The 17,053-nt window shown below is 36.5% G+C and overlaps 1 protein-coding gene across 5 annotated transcripts in view; it reads right to left on the minus strand.

Annotated features, from left to right (window-relative positions):
• The window catches only part of SLCO1A2 (solute carrier organic anion transporter family member 1A2), a 142,948-nt gene that overhangs the window by 48,967 nt on the left and 76,928 nt on the right, over positions 1-17,053 (minus strand). Inside the window, exons 1-4 of one of the 5 annotated variants that reach the window (XM_058282870.1) lie at positions 10,245-10,353; positions 7,819-7,999; positions 7,373-7,489; positions 3,859-4,000 (exon numbers count right to left, since the gene is read on the minus strand). In XM_058282870.1, the coding sequence (XP_058138853.1) occupies positions 3,859-4,000; positions 7,373-7,432 (202 nt within the window). In that variant the 5' untranslated portion in view covers positions 7,433-7,489; positions 7,819-7,999; positions 10,245-10,353. Of the gene's footprint in view, positions 1-3,858; positions 4,001-7,372; positions 7,490-7,606; positions 8,000-10,244; positions 10,362-17,053 lie in introns of those variants that run through there. The other 4 variants (XM_004473233.3, XM_058282868.2, XM_004473234.2 and 1 more) reach the window with 4 other exon arrangements.

Here is a 17,053-nt window from a genome sequence, read left to right on the forward strand (position 1 = left end):
GGCCTGCCTTTATTTCTAAAATCCCCATCCTGAAAGCCGTTCATGCTGAAGGTATTGAAAAATGTGTTAATAAAATAAAATAAAAAATAAATTCCATATCTATCTTCAAAAGAGAGAGAACAGAGATTTCCTTTCTCATTTAAGAGTGAGTTTATCATACATATATATCTCATTTTATTCATCCATTCATCAGTTGATGGAATGTTGTTTCTTCCATCTTCTGGAAATTGTGCATTATATTTTGGTAATGAACAGTGGTCATGGCTGCACAACATTGTGAAAACAATTTATGGCACCGAAATATATATCTGTGATTAAAAGGGGAAATATTAGATTGTACATATGGTAACAGAATAAAATTTTTTTAAGTCCATGGAACTACACTACACAATGAATCCTAGTTAAACCATGGACTTAAGGTAATTGTACAATTATAAAATGTTCTATCATAAATTGTAACAAATGTTTCACACCGAAGCAAGGTGGTGGCACGATGGTATATGGGAACCCTGTATTTTATGCATGATTGTTCTGTAAACCCACAACGTCTCTAATAAAGAAAAAAAAAATTTTTTTAAGAGTGAACCTATCTTTCATATTACCTTGCTCTATCAGTAAAATCAGCCATCATGAGATGGGATATGAAAAGAGAGGTAAGTTCTTTGTCAAGGGTATGGAAAACACTGCCTATAATAATGACTGGGTAGGGAGCAGATGCGGTTGAATGACTGATTCCCACATGGGAGGTCCCAGGTTTGATTTCCATGCCTCCTGAAGAAACAAAGGTCTCACTGGTGCTACTACAAGCAATGTACATGCAACAGAATTCATAACTTTTTCTCTGCAGCCACCACCATAACCCTTTCCTTCTTCCGTTATTTTCTATCTCAGCACTGCTATCCACTCTACTACCCAAGTTGTAAATCTGGGGGTATCCTCTACTCTTCCCTCTCCCTCACCAACCACTTCCAATCTATCACTAAGTTCTGTGTAATTTATCTCCTAAATATATCTTTAAGTCACCGTCTTTATTCTGTTCCTACCACCAGGAGCCTCGTCCAGGCCTGGATCAGCTCCTCCTTGTACTTTTGCATTGGCCTCCTACAACGTCTTACTGCCTCAGTCTTCAAATCTATCCCTAACAGTCATAAGCGTGACCCTTCTCAAAAGTAAATCTCACTATCACTGAAACAGAGGTTCATGACCTGTGGTCTATAAATTCCCAAGGAGCCCATGTAGAAACCAAGTGCTCCATGAACTTGGGTGAGAAAAAAAGTATCACATCTTTATTGCAAATAACCTCTAATTGTAATAGCATTTCCTTTGACTGTGAAAGTAGGCAACGAACTCAGTAGTATTAACAGTACAGATGACTTTGACACCAACAGAAATTACAGATATTTGCCTATCACATTAGAGTTTTAGATACTGTAAATAGTAATTATGCTAATCGTCCCTTCAAAATTAATGCTAGATCTTGTTATACAATGAATTGATAAACAAGCACAAATATCACTATGTTGTTTCAATATTTTAATAATTTTATTTCAATATAATTGGCTTCCTTTGCATGCCAATGATTTTTTTATGCAATCCAAAGTACTATTCAGAAATCATATGCTACCAGATTGCCAAAGGGGCCCTTGGTACAAAAATATTAATAACCCCTGCCAAATCTTTAGTGACTCTCCTTCACTTAGAGGATAAAAGGTAAGTTTCATAGTAAACACACAAGGCTCTCCATGGTGCATTTCTCACCCCTGCTCATTTCCCCCAGGCTCCTCTCTTAATAATTTCCATCTTAAGATTTACCAGCCAATAATACTGAATTAAATATTGCTTCCCCCAGATGCTATACCATCTCACCCATACGTCTCCTTGCTTATGCTTCTTCTGTTATTGGAATTACCTTTATACTTACCTAATCAAATTTTTTCACCTGGACAACTCTTACTCATTCTTCAAGACTCAGTTATCCTTCAGTGATACGGTGTGCCTCCACACTTACTGCATTATATTAAAATTATTAATTTTCACCTATGCCTTCTATGATAGTTAATTTTATGTGTTAACTTGGCTATGGTGGTTATGGTTATGGTGTCCAATTGTTTGGACCAATGCGAGCCTAGATGTTGCTGTAAAGGTATTTTGTAGATGTTATTAACATCTACAATCAGTTGATTTTAAGTAAAGGAAATTTTCCTCAGTGATATACATGGGCCTTATCCAATCAGTTGAAGGCCTTAAGAGCAAAGAACTGAGATTTCCAGAAGAAGAAGGAATTCTGCCTCAAGACTTCATCTACTTGTGAGTTTTCAGCTTATGGGCCTTACTTGCAGATTTCAGACTCAAAACTGCAATATCAGCTCTTGGTGAAATTTCCAACCTGCTATCTGCCCTATGGAGTTCAGACTTGCCAGCCCCCACAATCACTCTGTAAATCTATCAATCAATCATGTATGTATGTATGTATCTATCTATCTATCTATCTATCTCTCTATCTATCTTTCTATCTTCTATTCATAGCTATCTATCTATATCATCTATCTAAACCTCTCATGTAGCTCTATCATTTTCTCTATTGTCTACCTGTAGCTATTTATTTATCTCTATCTATCCTATTGGTTCTTTTTCTCTGGAGGACGCTGACTGATACACCCTCCATTAGACTGTGCACTGAGTCTTCACAAGCACAGGAACTAAACCTTTACTGTAATTTCATCACCAGAATCTAGCACTAGAGGTGGTACAGAGTAGGAGACGAGATTAAGCCTTACCAGTTGCACAGTTTTGCCTCTGTCACCTCTGATTTCTCTGTTGGTGACTGATTAAATACATTAAAGTGAACTTTCATCTTATAGGAAGAAGAAGCCATTATAAAACCAGAAAGGGCAGCAAGGGGTGGCCATCATTTCTCTGCAAACTTATTCACAGAGGAACCCTTTCTTGCCCTCCTTCTCCCTCTTCTGTCCTCATATCTCTATCATCCATAAAAATCAGAACCCAAGAGTAGACTTTATTCTTCCCAAGAGCCACATTAAAATCTGTTTCTGAAACAAACTCAGGGGGAAGTAAAAACTGTTTCCTCTCCCTTCTGCACATAGAAAGGAGAATTGTCAACTTCCCAACGTAGCAGAAGCAGCAAATTATTTACTTTTTCCTTTGGAAAATAGATCCATTTGATCTTCTGTGATGACTTCTAAGTAATAAGATAGAGCTCTTATTTTCCCTTAGGGTTATTAAGAGGTGGATTTAAGTATAATTACTCTAAATATTCTGCTGCTCATGCTAGATAACTGAGAAATTATTATAACAAAAAAGTGAGACTTGTGGCAATATTTAGGAGTTTTTTCAGAGGAAATATTTACAGGAATTGCTTCCAAGCATACCCCAAACTTAGTCAGGCTATCCAGTCCTTTTTAGAAAACATGTAACTCCATCACATTAAACAGCCTATAACAGCAAATAAAGAGAATAAAATTAAGCCAAACATGGATAAAACAAAATATATTGCTTATGTATGTTCATGTATGAATGATAAACTTCAATTAAAAAGTTTAAAAAAGCAGGGATAAATATTAGAAAAAAAGAAATAATAACAAATATAATCTATGGTTTCTGTAGAAGGAAGTTGTTCACAACAGTTTTAATAGTGTGAAAAATTAGAAATAATATCAATTTCCAACAGAAGATAATAAAATGGCATATGACACATCTATTTGTGAACCTATTTAGTCATTAAAAGTGTTTAGGGATACTTTTATCTACTTGGGAATTTCTGTCAGAATGTTGAGTATAAAAAGCAGAATACAAAACTCAAAAAAAAAAAAAAGAAGTATTGCATAAGTAAGTCATTACCAATCTCAAAGCTCCCATTAATTAATCCAACTAGAGATGTCGGGATGTTGAATTGTCTCTCGATTTGTGTGAGCATGGAATTCATATAAGATCCAGAAAGTGTTTTAGATACAAAAGCACATGTCAATGCTAGCAGGAACATCTAGGAAAGAAAGAAAACAAAACAACATAAAAATTTATTTTTACAATGTCTCCTGTTTGCCACCTGATGATCAGATATCTTCTACCACAAGACTGATTGTCCCCAACTCAAGTAACACTTAAGCTTGCAAGAAACTTTTAATATGGTCTGTTCTGTTCTGTCATGCCATGTTCTCTCTCTGAAAACTCTGAAGGGGTACTAAGCAATTAGTGATACTGAATTTTGTAGGTAGGTATTCCCATTAGTTTATAGTTACATCTTGTAAATACATAGAAACAAATAGTCATTCCAAATAAGACATAGCTGATCATTCAGGTAGGTCTTCAGCACTACAATGATAGTTGCAATGCTGAAGAATACACAGACATGAATGAAAATAAGGCATGCAGCAATACACAAAGACATTGTTTCTGTAGCAAATTGGCTTAAGTTCTTTCTTATCCAAAGTATATGTAAATTATATCTACACTAGGTTGATGCTCTCTGCCAGTAAAATTCACAAACTAATATTTTTATTAAAAATCATTACAAAAAGTGTTTCTAAATTGTATAGGTGTCTATTATAAATAAATATGAATAGGGCAAATTTTCACATATCAAATCACATTTCCTATGTATTAATTTGGTTCCAGACAGCAGGGACATGAAGCATAACAAAAATCAAGGGCAATTTACCAAACAGAATTGTTGCAATCATTCAGAGGTAGCATGGTTTTACTAAAAATGTGCAAAGTTAAAATTTTGATAGGGTTATTAAATCAGAAAGAAAAGGATTTATCTGTTAGTAAACAGTTTGAAACAGATCAAGAAGGAGTATACTGCCTAACAGCGTGGTTAAATAGATTAATTACTGCTTTATAATCAATGAAAATGAGGATAAATAGATCTATGCCAACTTGAATGGAAGTTTCCAATGATATGCCATAAAGCTTTGTCTGGCCCTCTCTAACGACATTTTTCTGATGACACTTCCATCCTGGAAATCCATTTGACCTACTCTCTAGCCAGCACATTCAGTTCCTCAAAGCCTCATCATTTCTTTTGTGAAGATTTCCTTGACATTCCAGCCTTGACTACTCAGACTTTTCTTCTAAATGTTCTATGCACCTAATTATCACCCTGACACAATTTATGTGTTTGGATGTCTACAGACTGCCCCTTGTACTGCAAGAAATTCAGAGAAAGGAACCATATATATATACAAATATTTGTTTTAAATTCCAGGGATTGAACCCGGGACCTAGTCTGTGGGAAGCTGGTGATCAACCACTAAGTCACATTGGCTCCTCTGAGGTGGTTTTCTCATTTATTCTCTTGTTGTCTGTTTTTTGTTTGGTTCTTAGGAAGCACTGAACCTGGACTGCCCATGTGAGAAGTAGGTGCTCAACCACTTAAGCCACATCCACTCCCCAGAACTATATATTATTTGGTGCCTGGTATAGTGCCTGATGATTTGCAGGCTTTCAATATAAGCTTATTGAATTAATGACAGAATACATATTCAAAAATATCTTGAAGGAGTGGTCTGCTGAAAGTAGACTGAAAATCTGGTGAAATGTATTAGGATTAAGAGCTTCTAAGCCAGAAGTTACCTCTACCAATCTAAACAGAAATGTATCTGAAAAGGACTTAGGGAGTTTAAATGATTTGAGTCAAAAGTGTTATATGGCTGCCAAGATATTATAGTTACACCTCTAGCTATATATCCTTTTATATTAAATAATTTCACAGAAATGCTGTTTCTTCACACGACGCATCATTGCAAAGCATATTGTTGAGAGTTGAATTTATAATTCAACTTTTATATTTAAAGACAAAGATCTGCCCAATAAAGTATAAACCAAGTTTTGGACAATTTATTTTATTTAACATTTTAAGAAAGGAAACTACATTGTTTCCTTTCTTGACCCCAGTACTTTTTTCATAAAACTGTTTCTACTCAGAGAGTGACAGTAACAGTGGCTATTCTGGTTAAGTCTATTTATGTCTACCACAAACTAGTCTCTATGTTCATAAAACTAATCCTACCAGCTTTTAACAATAATGCCACAGGGCTTGAAGCAACTTTTCTGAGGACAGTACTTCAGTGTTTCCTAAAGTATTTTACTTACTGAGTACACTTCTAATTTCAGTGAAGCAGAGAAACCTGATTATTTAGCAACTGCCCAACTCTCATTTTCGTCTGATAAATTTGTGCTTGAAATAGTTTGTCTTCACTTCCCAATTATCTAATTTTACCAAACTCCAAAATAATCAAAAATTAAATTTAAAGCCTACTGTTTATAACTAACACCTGACTGACTTAGCTCCACAAATGCTACTATTTAATAAAAATTGTCAATATTTATTAAAAACTTACAATAATTCAGTCATTGTTTCTAGCCTGTTTTTTTTTTCCAAAGAAATGTTATTATTACTCTTTTCACATGAGAAAACTGAAGCACCAAGAGTTAAATAACTTGTCCAACATCATGCAGCTAGTAAGCTGCTGGACTTGTGAGCCCAGATAGCCTGGATGCTGAGCCTTATTTTTAACCACTCAATTATATAAGAAGCAAATGAGAATTGAGTCATTTAAAAAAAAAAAAAGTTTTACATAATTCTCATGATATTTCGGGCAAAAGTCATTATATAGAGTTATATAATAATTGTCCACTTCAGTTTACATGTGTAGATTCTCCCTGCACATGTATAAATGAAAAACAAGCTTTTCATAGGCAGTGTCTTAGTTTGAAAGCTATTTGCAAGTACTAGCTGTGGAATGAAGACAAATATCCAGATCCCTTGGTTTAAAATAAATTCAAATTTTGTGAACATAAAATGGTTTTGAAGCTATGAAAAAGAATTTGCTTTGAATTACTCAAGCTCCAGAAACACTGATGAAAAAGGCATTTTTTATTATAGAGAATGATTGTTCTCTATCAGCTTGTTGCCAAAGCTGAAGAAAACGTTTGTTTTACTGGGTCATTGGGAAGTAATACTTGCAAATAGATCAACAAAGCATTTTTGTGCAAAGGACCATTTTCTAGGAGAGTCCCCCAGACTCTTCTGGCTAGAAGCCTGAGAAGGATGAACTTTGAATTGGCCTTTGATTCATGAAAATAGATACTACCCCAAAATAATGTACTCCTAAAAAATGTTAAGATCCTGCTTCACTTAAGTACCTCAAAACCTTTTCTGGTTAAATTGCCAAATCCAATAATCCTGTTTAGACACACCCTCAGTTATAAAATCAGGTTCTTAAGAGCAAAAAATTAAAATTGGATCAGGTACTATGACATTCATATTAGATTACTTCATGCAGATGCAAGCAAATTTATAAGAACTATGCTAATAAAATATATATATATTGCCACACAAAAAATTCCTTACCTTCACCTGGGATTGACATCTTATTCTATGGGTTTCAATTGTTTTTTCAGTTTCTTCCATGTTGCTCTTTTGAAAGTTCCAAGGTCTTTCTCTTTTAAATCTTGATGTTTATTAGACCTATTATTTTTAGAAAACAAAAATGTATTAAGTTACTGACAAAATCAGTATCTCCATTCTTTCAGAGTGTTATGAATCTGAACAACATAACTGGAACCCACTGTATTATGAAAATACCTGCGAAGCTTTTGATTCAGATCTAGAAAATAAAGACGTTAGAAAAGATTTAGTTGTTAATTTTCTATCGAAAAATTTCAAATAACTTTAATCACTCTTTGGTGAGATTAAAGATACTAGTCCCCTTGCAAAGTAATGGCCACATGATTTAAACAAACTTGTCATCTCATTAGCCAAAATAAATAGAATCAAACTGAGCTCCTTGGACTTACATGAAAATTTCTGCTTTTATGAACAAGTACTTTGATTTGTGTTTGTGCTAAAAATCGGCTTCAATACGCCTACCAAGGTTCAAAAATCTCTTATTTGGCCAGCCTCCCTTTTCAAGTTCTTTGGGTTCCAAGAATTCCCTGAACTCTCAGGAAGGAAAATGCTTTCTGGGGCACTGCTGATCTACGGAAACATAGAGAGACATGGAATTTCAATCATGAAAATAGCCTTAGTAAAAATAACAAATAATTCTAGTATCTGGAAAAATTCCTATAGTCACAAGTTAAGACATACAGTTTAGGAGAACACCAACCATTTAAGTATAGATCTATATGTATAGATATAAATACAGATGTAGATATAGATATAGATATAGGCATAGATATTCAGCTTTAAAGTATCATATAGCCTACATTTTGTATGTAAATAAAAAAGATGGCAAGCTCTATTAAATTCTACTAATCTGTCAAAGATTTTGCCTGTTTTATGCCTTAAAAGTAGAGCAATATTTTGCGCCAAAACCAAAATTTTTCACTTGGACAGTATTTATTCCAGCAGATTTATCCCAAGTTGCCAGAATGCCTCTTAACAGTATCTCCATAGTTAATTTATTCACATCTTCTGAACAATGTCACTTAAGTGATTCTGAATGGTATTTGTTTTTTAAAACTGCTTTATCTCTGCAAATTTGCTGAACCCACACCTCTACACATATTAAGATAACATCTACTGAAAAATTATGTGTGAACTTAGTTCACTTTACTCATTCTCTCACTGATGAAACAAGTATTTATTGAATGTCTACTATGTACTAGACATTTTGCCCTGGGGCTTCAGCAATGAATTAGACAAGCAAGCTGTCCTACGGAGAATATAAGTTAGTTAGACAAGTACATGGAAGGTCTATGGAAGATACTTGGACTCAGAATCCAAGGGACTTTTATTGAGAAAGGTAAAACTCTTAAATAAATCACATTGTAACAGAACCAGATAGTATATTGTCAAGTACAAATTGCTTGACATGCAAATTATGAAACATTTCGTAAGTCATAGATAAAAGTTATTAGAGACACTTCTGGCAATTCTGAATGGCCATACAAATGAACCCCTACTGAAATCCCCCACAAAAAAAATCTATATCTCTTTAACCACTGTTTTTGGACAAACTGACAACAATGGGTAATTTTCCAAAAGAGTGGGAAATACTGTTCTTTGGGCCTCATTTCTAACATGTATGCTTTTTATCATAAGCCTCTTAACTGCCCTCATTTCTTCCTTCTTAGGCCTTTAAAACCTGCATCTTTTTTCCTTCAATTCCTCCTGGCCAATATCTGAGCCCATTATAGTTGCCCCATCAAACAATGAGAGAGTGAAAGAACTGTGCTTCTTCATGTCAGTCACCTTAACTTTCTTTTAGTGGTCAAAAATTACGACTATTCTAAACGTCAGTTTTCCACAAGAAGTAGGTGGGGGAGCGTGAGGGACGTAGAAGCTGGAGCTAGTTCCTCCCATGACAGAGAGGTTCTGTCACCTATTTAGAGCAGGTTCTGTCACCTTGCCTCCAAGATTTGTTTCAAAATGTTTTTTCCTGCCTTACGAGAAGTTTTAGAAACAACTGTCTTAACTGGGATAAAAGGTAGTTTTTGAAGTGAAGCACATGAAAAGAATTAACTGTGCTTAAATGAACCCAAAATTTTTCCTTATTCTGCCAATTTAGAAAGCAAAAATGTTTAATCTTTTCAGTCACATTTAGAAAACTTTTAAAGGGAAGAAAAGAAACGAATGAGTAAAATCTATTCTGTGGGTTCCACAGAGTGCGTGATATCTAGTAGTTCGTGTTACAGCCACTCTTGAGCACTTTGGCCCTACGTCAGGGAAGGGAGGCATTATTTCTTCACATCCTCGAGTCTGGGCAAGTGCCAACCACAGGAACAGCTCCCTTTTGTTAGTACAGAATTGTTTACATGGTGACATCTGCTCCTGGAGCCACACAGAGTCCTGGCAAATCCCCATCAGTCATCAATGCTAATGAAAACTACTTTCCTTGCTGGAATTTTATTACGTGGAGACTCATTTCATTTCCCAAACTCCCTCCTCACAGCCTTCAGATGGGGCAGGTAATGGCTCCGAATTCTTTCTCACACGAATGTCATTGTGTGTCTTCCTTGCCTATTCCTCAAAACTCTGGGGTTTGGGGCACCCCTTGGTTGCCAGCCTCTAGTGACATATCTCAGTTACAAGAAAATAAAAATATTTACAGAATGAATAAACAGTTTTTTTTGTGCTCCTTCCCCAGTGTTAAATATACTGACATTGTGATTATTAAAAATCAGCTGAAAATAATGCATGCATTTCATTTTACATTTTTCTCTACAGATGAATTAATGAAATAAAGGCTTTATTTTATCATGGAAAAGCTAGTACATACATGAAGAAGTCTTAGGAGAATATCATTTCCTTGAGAAAAGAGAGTCATACCAGCCGAAAAATCTTTTGAAGAATCATTTATTTTTATAATTTTCAAACAGCTCTTATCTCTGTGAACAGAGAACAACCTCTTGGGTAGTATCCAGCTGAAATCATTTCAACCAATACCAAACCAAGCAAAATACGTGTCCAATGAAGTACACACAGAATCAACAATGACTTTTTGTATGGTGTCTAGCGAATTATTTTACTTCTAATTTATTTTCATCAGAACTCAGAGGATGAAATAATGGATTCTGTAATGTAGGCTTCCAAATATGGGTATTATTTTACTTGCTTCATTCAGAGAAAGTACCAGGAATACCTCACTCTAGGCAAAACTAGATGAGACATTTAGTGGGACCAGAGAATTGTACCCAAATGTTTGCTCTCACCATGCAAAGCAAAGAATGGGACTCACATACAAGCAAAAATCTTCGTCAGCAATCAAGCAGTAAGAATATCTATTCCATTGCTGTGGAAAACACACTGTCTACCTCTGGATAATAGATCAGGAAGCAAAAAGGTAAAGCTGCAACCTGAATTCTACGTGTTTAGGGGAGCTGCTAGGAACACCATCGATGTCACATTCCCACACCAAGTAATTCTAAGAATGATTAGAAAATTACGGGAGTAACCACTGTTTCCCGTACTTGTGATATACACTGTTTAATTTCCCCAGATTACTATCCCAATTCTTCTCTTCCTTTTGCCTGGTGAGACAAAGGTTTAGATGCAAAAATGTGTTCCCCCATTTAATTCTGTGACAAGTAAATACTGAACAACTCCTTTAAAAAAAACAAAACACAAAAAACATTGTGGTAACAAGTAAGAACTGATTTTTTTTAATCGTCAAGATTAGACTTTATCTGTTTATAAAACTGCAAAGGTAACTGAAAATTCAACAAAATGTTTGGAATTTCCCCAGCTCATTTATTTCTGTATTTGTTCATTCACATTAACAGAGGTAGAGGGGCGGCTAGCCACGCGCAGAATGTTAGGCCTTGGCACCCAGCTGGCCTGAATCTAATTCCAGAGTAGTTGTGAGTTATTTAAACTCTTTGAACTTATTTTCCCTTATTTATGATGTTGGAATAATTATGCCTATCTTACAAGATTGTTATGAAGATTAAGTTATGAAATGTACCTAAGACTCCTAGCCTTGTTGCTGGAATAAAATAATCGCTTTGTAAATGGTAGTGATTATTATTCATTCATTCCACAAATATTTATTGAGGCTCTACTACATTCCAAGCACAGTAGTAGGTGCTAAGGATACAAAATTAATAACATATGTGCTTGCTCTCAAGCAAGCCTCATACGCTCTAGGGAGAGACAGGCAATTCAATGGTAATAATAGCAAATTAGTGCTATAACGCAGACAATCTGAGCTAAATACTAGGCAGAAGCAATTAATTTGAACTATTCATTTGGATATTCCTCTGGACACAGCATAGTAGTTTAACTACTTGACCTTTGAAATTAGACACAACTTGTTTCAAATCCTGGTTTTAAACTAGCTGTATGATTTTGTAGAAGTCACTTAATCTATAAAATTAAAGAAAAATAAAATCTATCTTAGTATCAGAAAGGAGAGCCCCACATGCAAGAAATAAATAAAAAATAAATCTTTAGGGGTGGCAGACTTGACGCAGTGGTTAGGGCGTCCGTCTACCACATGGGAGGTCCACGGTTCAAACCCCGGGCCTCCTTGACCCATGTGGAGCTGGCCATGCACAGTGCTGATGCGCACAAGGAGTGCCCTGCCATGCAGGGGTGTCCCCCGCGCAGGGGAGCCCCATGCGCAAGGAGTGCGCCCTGTAAGGAGAGCCGCCCAGCGCGAAAGAAAGTACAGCCTGCCGGAATGGCGCCGCACACGGCACAACAAGATTATGCAACAAAAAGAAACACAGATTCCCATGCCACTGACAACAACAGAAGCAGACAAAGAACACGCAGCAAATATACACAGAGAACAGACAACAGGGGCGGGGGAGAGAGAAATAAATAAATAAATATTTTTTTAAAAATAAATAAATAAAAATTTTTTTAAAAAAGAGAGACATTAACTGTCTAGAACAGTCCCAGCTAGCAAAGAACATTCAGTAAAGCGAAGCTGTTCCTACTGGATATTCATACCTCCAGTCCTCAATGCTGTTTATTCTCAGTAATAAAAAATTCAGGAGATTTAACTCTTTGCATAATTAGCCAGAGCTCAGCCTTACATATGTACACATTGCAATCTTGCAATCTCTATATGTTACCAAATAAGAGGTGAGGTTTTGTCATCAAATCAACCATTTTTTAGTGGATTTAAATGCATTAACCAATTATGCTGGTGTCATGTAAACATATCTATAGTATCCAACAATCTTCACACAGCAAGGTATATCCAGTTTGCTTATCTACATTGTGCATGGAAATGTCCAGAGAACTAAGTTGATGATACCTCTTCTTGGTTAGCATTAAGTTAGAATGCTTCAACTGCCAGATTAAAAAAGAGGACATATGGGGAGTTGATGTGGCTTAAGTGGTTGAGCACCTGCTTCCCATGTACAAGGTCCTGGGTTCAATCCCCAGTACCTCCTAAAAACAAACAAACGGAAAAACCAACTCTCACTGGGGACTGGATGTAGCTCAGTGGTTGAAAGCCTGCTTCTCATGTACGAGGTCCTGAGTTCAATCCCCAGTACCTCCTAAAAAAAAGTACATAAAAGACAAAAGTAAGACATTTCTACAGTGGAAGGAAAAAATAATGGAAGCATTATGGAAGGAATGCTTCCATATTCCCATTTCTCCTCCTATGTAGATGGAATTCCATTAGCATAACCCTCCTGTGCTCTCTATATACTCCCTCACACATATGGGGAAGTTTGTCCACATGGAGGCTCACTATTAGGAAGTCCACTTGCCAACAGATATAAGCCAAATTCTCCAATATCAGCTTGTTTAGGATTAAAGGGGATATTTGAACACCATGTGCCATACTTGTCTGTCTTTATTTCTCAATTAATTCACAGTTAGCATAGGGGAAGAAAGCTGGTGTTTAGGGTACATCCTCAAAGACACCAACACAAGAAAAACATGAAGCAGATTTTCCTTAAAGGGTTAGCACCAGATTGGGGGAAAAAGTCCATAATCTAATATGATGTGATCCATTTTTTGTAAAACTATATAATTGGAGATTACAACAAAAATATAAACATTCATATACTGCTTTTTATATGAAAGGCACTGTTCTAGGAGTTTTATAGACATCAACTCATTTAATCCTCATAAAATCCTAAGACATAGGTACTATTATTATCTCATTTTTAAAGAGGTGGGAACTGAGGTGCAAAGAGATCAAGTCACTTCCCCAAGGTCACACAGCTTGGTTGCAGCAAAGCCACAATTTAGAGCCACACAGTCTGGTCCTAACCACCGCCAAGCCTCCTCTCTCCAGGTGTGTGAGTACACAGGTGGATGCCTGGGTGCCCACTTCTGTGTTCACCTAAAGAAAATCTGAGGGACCTAAGCCTGACTCTTAAAAATGGGTTATCTCTGGATTGAATAACGGTTGATTTTGTTTTGTTTTTCCTTTGGGAATTTCTGTGCTATTTTCTCCAAGAATCATTATGAAGTCTTTTTACCAATGAAAAAGTAAGTTAAAGGGGGGGAGAAAAGGATAAGTATCATAGGAAGAGATTCTTTAAAAATATGGTCAGATCCATGTTGATGCTATGTTCTTCTTTTTTCGACTCTATTTTGCTTTCTCTGAGAACCTTTTGACATGTCACTCTCCTTTTGCTCTCGTTTCTGTTTAGTTAGCAAAACCCCCCGAGGCACCCATAACCTTTCTTAACTGAAGCCAGTGACTGTTGGAGCACCTTGTTCTTGCCGAGGCACCAGGAAACGTCATGGCTCCTCAGAACCTTCCATCAGCTTCCCACCTGTTCCAAGCAGTAATGGGGCCAGCAGTCTCCATACGATTTCCACTTTTAATCAAATAGATAAAATAACTATTTAAAGGGAACAGTTTGGAGTGCTGAATTAACACCAAGTGAGGTGCCCAGTGGTTAGTGATAATGAGACAAATGTGTGCAATGACTCAGCAGCTCCTTCAGTTCAACACCCAGATGACTATTATTTGTCCGAATTATAGTTTGGACCATTACACAATTTTAAATTACCTTTACTTGTGGCCATTTATACCTCTAATGGACCACTGGTTACAGATGGAAAGCATGAAGACTCTGATGTTAAAATATAACCTGAGATACACAAAAATAATTTTAAAAAGTTATTTCCCTCAGGATTACCTTCACTTAACCTCTAAATTTTATTCATCTATTCAAAATTTTTACCTAGTATCTCAAAATGGTTCCACAATTCAACTACCTGTTTTTGAAAAGGAAAAAAAGAATGGAGATTGTATTTAAATGGATGTTATGGGTTGAATTGTGCCCCATCCCCATCAAAAATGTTTAAATCCCTAATCCTCTGCAACATAGAATGCAATCTGATTTGGAAATAGGAGGCTTGCAGCTGGAACTAGACAAGTTAGAATGAGGTCCTGCTGGAGAGGGCGGGCCCTTGTGGAAGGCTGAATTGTCTACCTCAGCTTGGACATATTCTTGGTCTTGGTGCATCTTCTGGTGGGCTTGGATCCATTCTAGTAAGATGTCTTCAAGATGCTATTTCAGGTAAGGTGCGGCCCGAGTGAATCAGATTGGGCTTAATCCAGATTCCTGGAGTCCTTTATAAGCTAATGAATGTCAGAGAGAGAAGCCACAGGAGAAGCCAGAAGCTGGAAACCAACAGGATTCAGAAGACAAAGGAAAAGACACGACCACTTGCATTGCCATGTGATAGAAAAGCCAAGGACCAAGGCTTGATGGCAGCCAACCAAATGCCACAGTCTTCAAGGAGACACCATTGCCTTGCTGATGCCTCAGTTTTGCACTTCTCCTAGCCTCAGAACCAATAAGTTCCCACTGTTTAAGGGAACCCATTGCATGGTATTTGCTTTAGCAGTGGGGACATTAAAAGAGCCCTTAATTGCAATGTGACTGGGGTCCTTTTAAGATGGAGAAATGTGGACACGAGAGGCAGAAGGGAAAATACCACATGACTGAGGCAGAGAATGAGAACCCATGGATTGGCAGCAAACCTCAGGAAGCTGGGAAGAGGTAGGTAAGAATTCTCCCCCACAGGTTAAGGGGAAGCATGGCCTGCACCTTTATTTTTTACTTCTAGCCTCCAGAACTGTGAGACAATAAATTTCTGTTGTTTTAAGCTTCCCAGTCTGTGGTACTTTGTTACAGCAGCTCTAGGAAAATAAGATGAGCTTTCCCACTCAGAGAAATATCTGCAAATAGTGACATAAAATCCACTTTCTTATTTCATTAATTTTAAAAAACCACGAACATTGTAAAATCAAGTAAGCTGATTTTTAAGCTCAAAATGTAAGATTTCCAAACATCATAAAGCAGCTTTTCCTTATTTTAATTCCTAACACATGTAATAAACTCCAATTCACACTTTAATATATTATTCCCCCAAATCAAATATGACATGTCATCTCTGAATTTAATATTTAATTGGCCATGCTGTTCTGCATATTAATTTAAAATGGAGTGTATAACACATGTTAAATGAAGAAAGGTAGAAATTCGACTTTTTACTTAATATTACTAAATAATGAAATAAGATTTATAATTGTCTATAAATTTATCGATCTAAATTAAACTTAAGGTAGAATCATCTATTTCTAAATAAACTTAATTTTTAATTTGCAAGTTTTCAGGAGATTATGCACTGCTGTGAAAGGGAATTGTGAGTTAAGAGATTGGCAGGAAGCAGATGCAGCTCAAGCAAGGGGAGCAGATGTGGTTTAAGTGACTGAGCTCCCACCTGCCACACAGGAGGTCCCTGGTTCGGTTCCCAGTGCCTCCTAAAGAAGACAGCAAGCTAGTGCGACGGGCGAGTGTGGTGAGCTAACAAAATAAGATGACCAGCAAGAGACACAAGAAGAAAAACATAATGAGAGATACAACAAAGCAGGGAGTAGAGGATCCTGGCACCTCCTAAAGAAGACAAGCAGGACAGCAAGTTGACATGATGGGCAGGAATGGTGAGCTAACTCAATAAGACCACATAACAAGAGACAAAGGAGGAAAAACATAATGAGAGTCACAACAAAAGCAAGGAAAGGAGGAGGCTCAAGTGATTAGGCTTCTCTCTTGCACATTGGAGGGCCTGAGTTTGGTTCCCAGAGCCTCCTAAAGAAACAAAGAAGACAAACACACACAGCAAGTGCAAACAACAAGGGGGTGGGGAGAAGTAAATGAAATAAATCTAAAAAAATAAAATGAAAACTATTAGAAAAGAGATTGGCTGACATTTATCCAAAGTTCTCATGTAGCAAATATGGAAACAAGGGTCATATTTCTATTTGTGCTGCATAGTACATTAAAGCACAAACACTCACCATTTTTGTTTCTTTTTTTAGGAGGTACCCGGGATTTTGCTGAAATCTATGATTCTTGACCCAGAACATATCTCCTCCCTTTGCCTGCTGGCCTATCTACCCATCCACATTGTTTAACCTCCCAGACAGAAATGAACCCTGGGAAAGTAGAGATTTTTTACAATTCTATTTACCCCTTTAGGCACCAATATTGTTTTTGGAAACTTTTATTTTGATATAATATCAAACATAGAGAAAAGTTGTAAGAATTATACAAAGAATTTCTATAGACCATTTACCCTTGTTCACCAATTGTTTAT

This window comes from Dasypus novemcinctus, chromosome 20, assembly GCF_030445035.2.
Source record: "Dasypus novemcinctus isolate mDasNov1 chromosome 20, mDasNov1.1.hap2, whole genome shotgun sequence".
Classification (NCBI taxonomy): domain Eukaryota; kingdom Metazoa; phylum Chordata; class Mammalia; order Cingulata; family Dasypodidae; genus Dasypus; species Dasypus novemcinctus.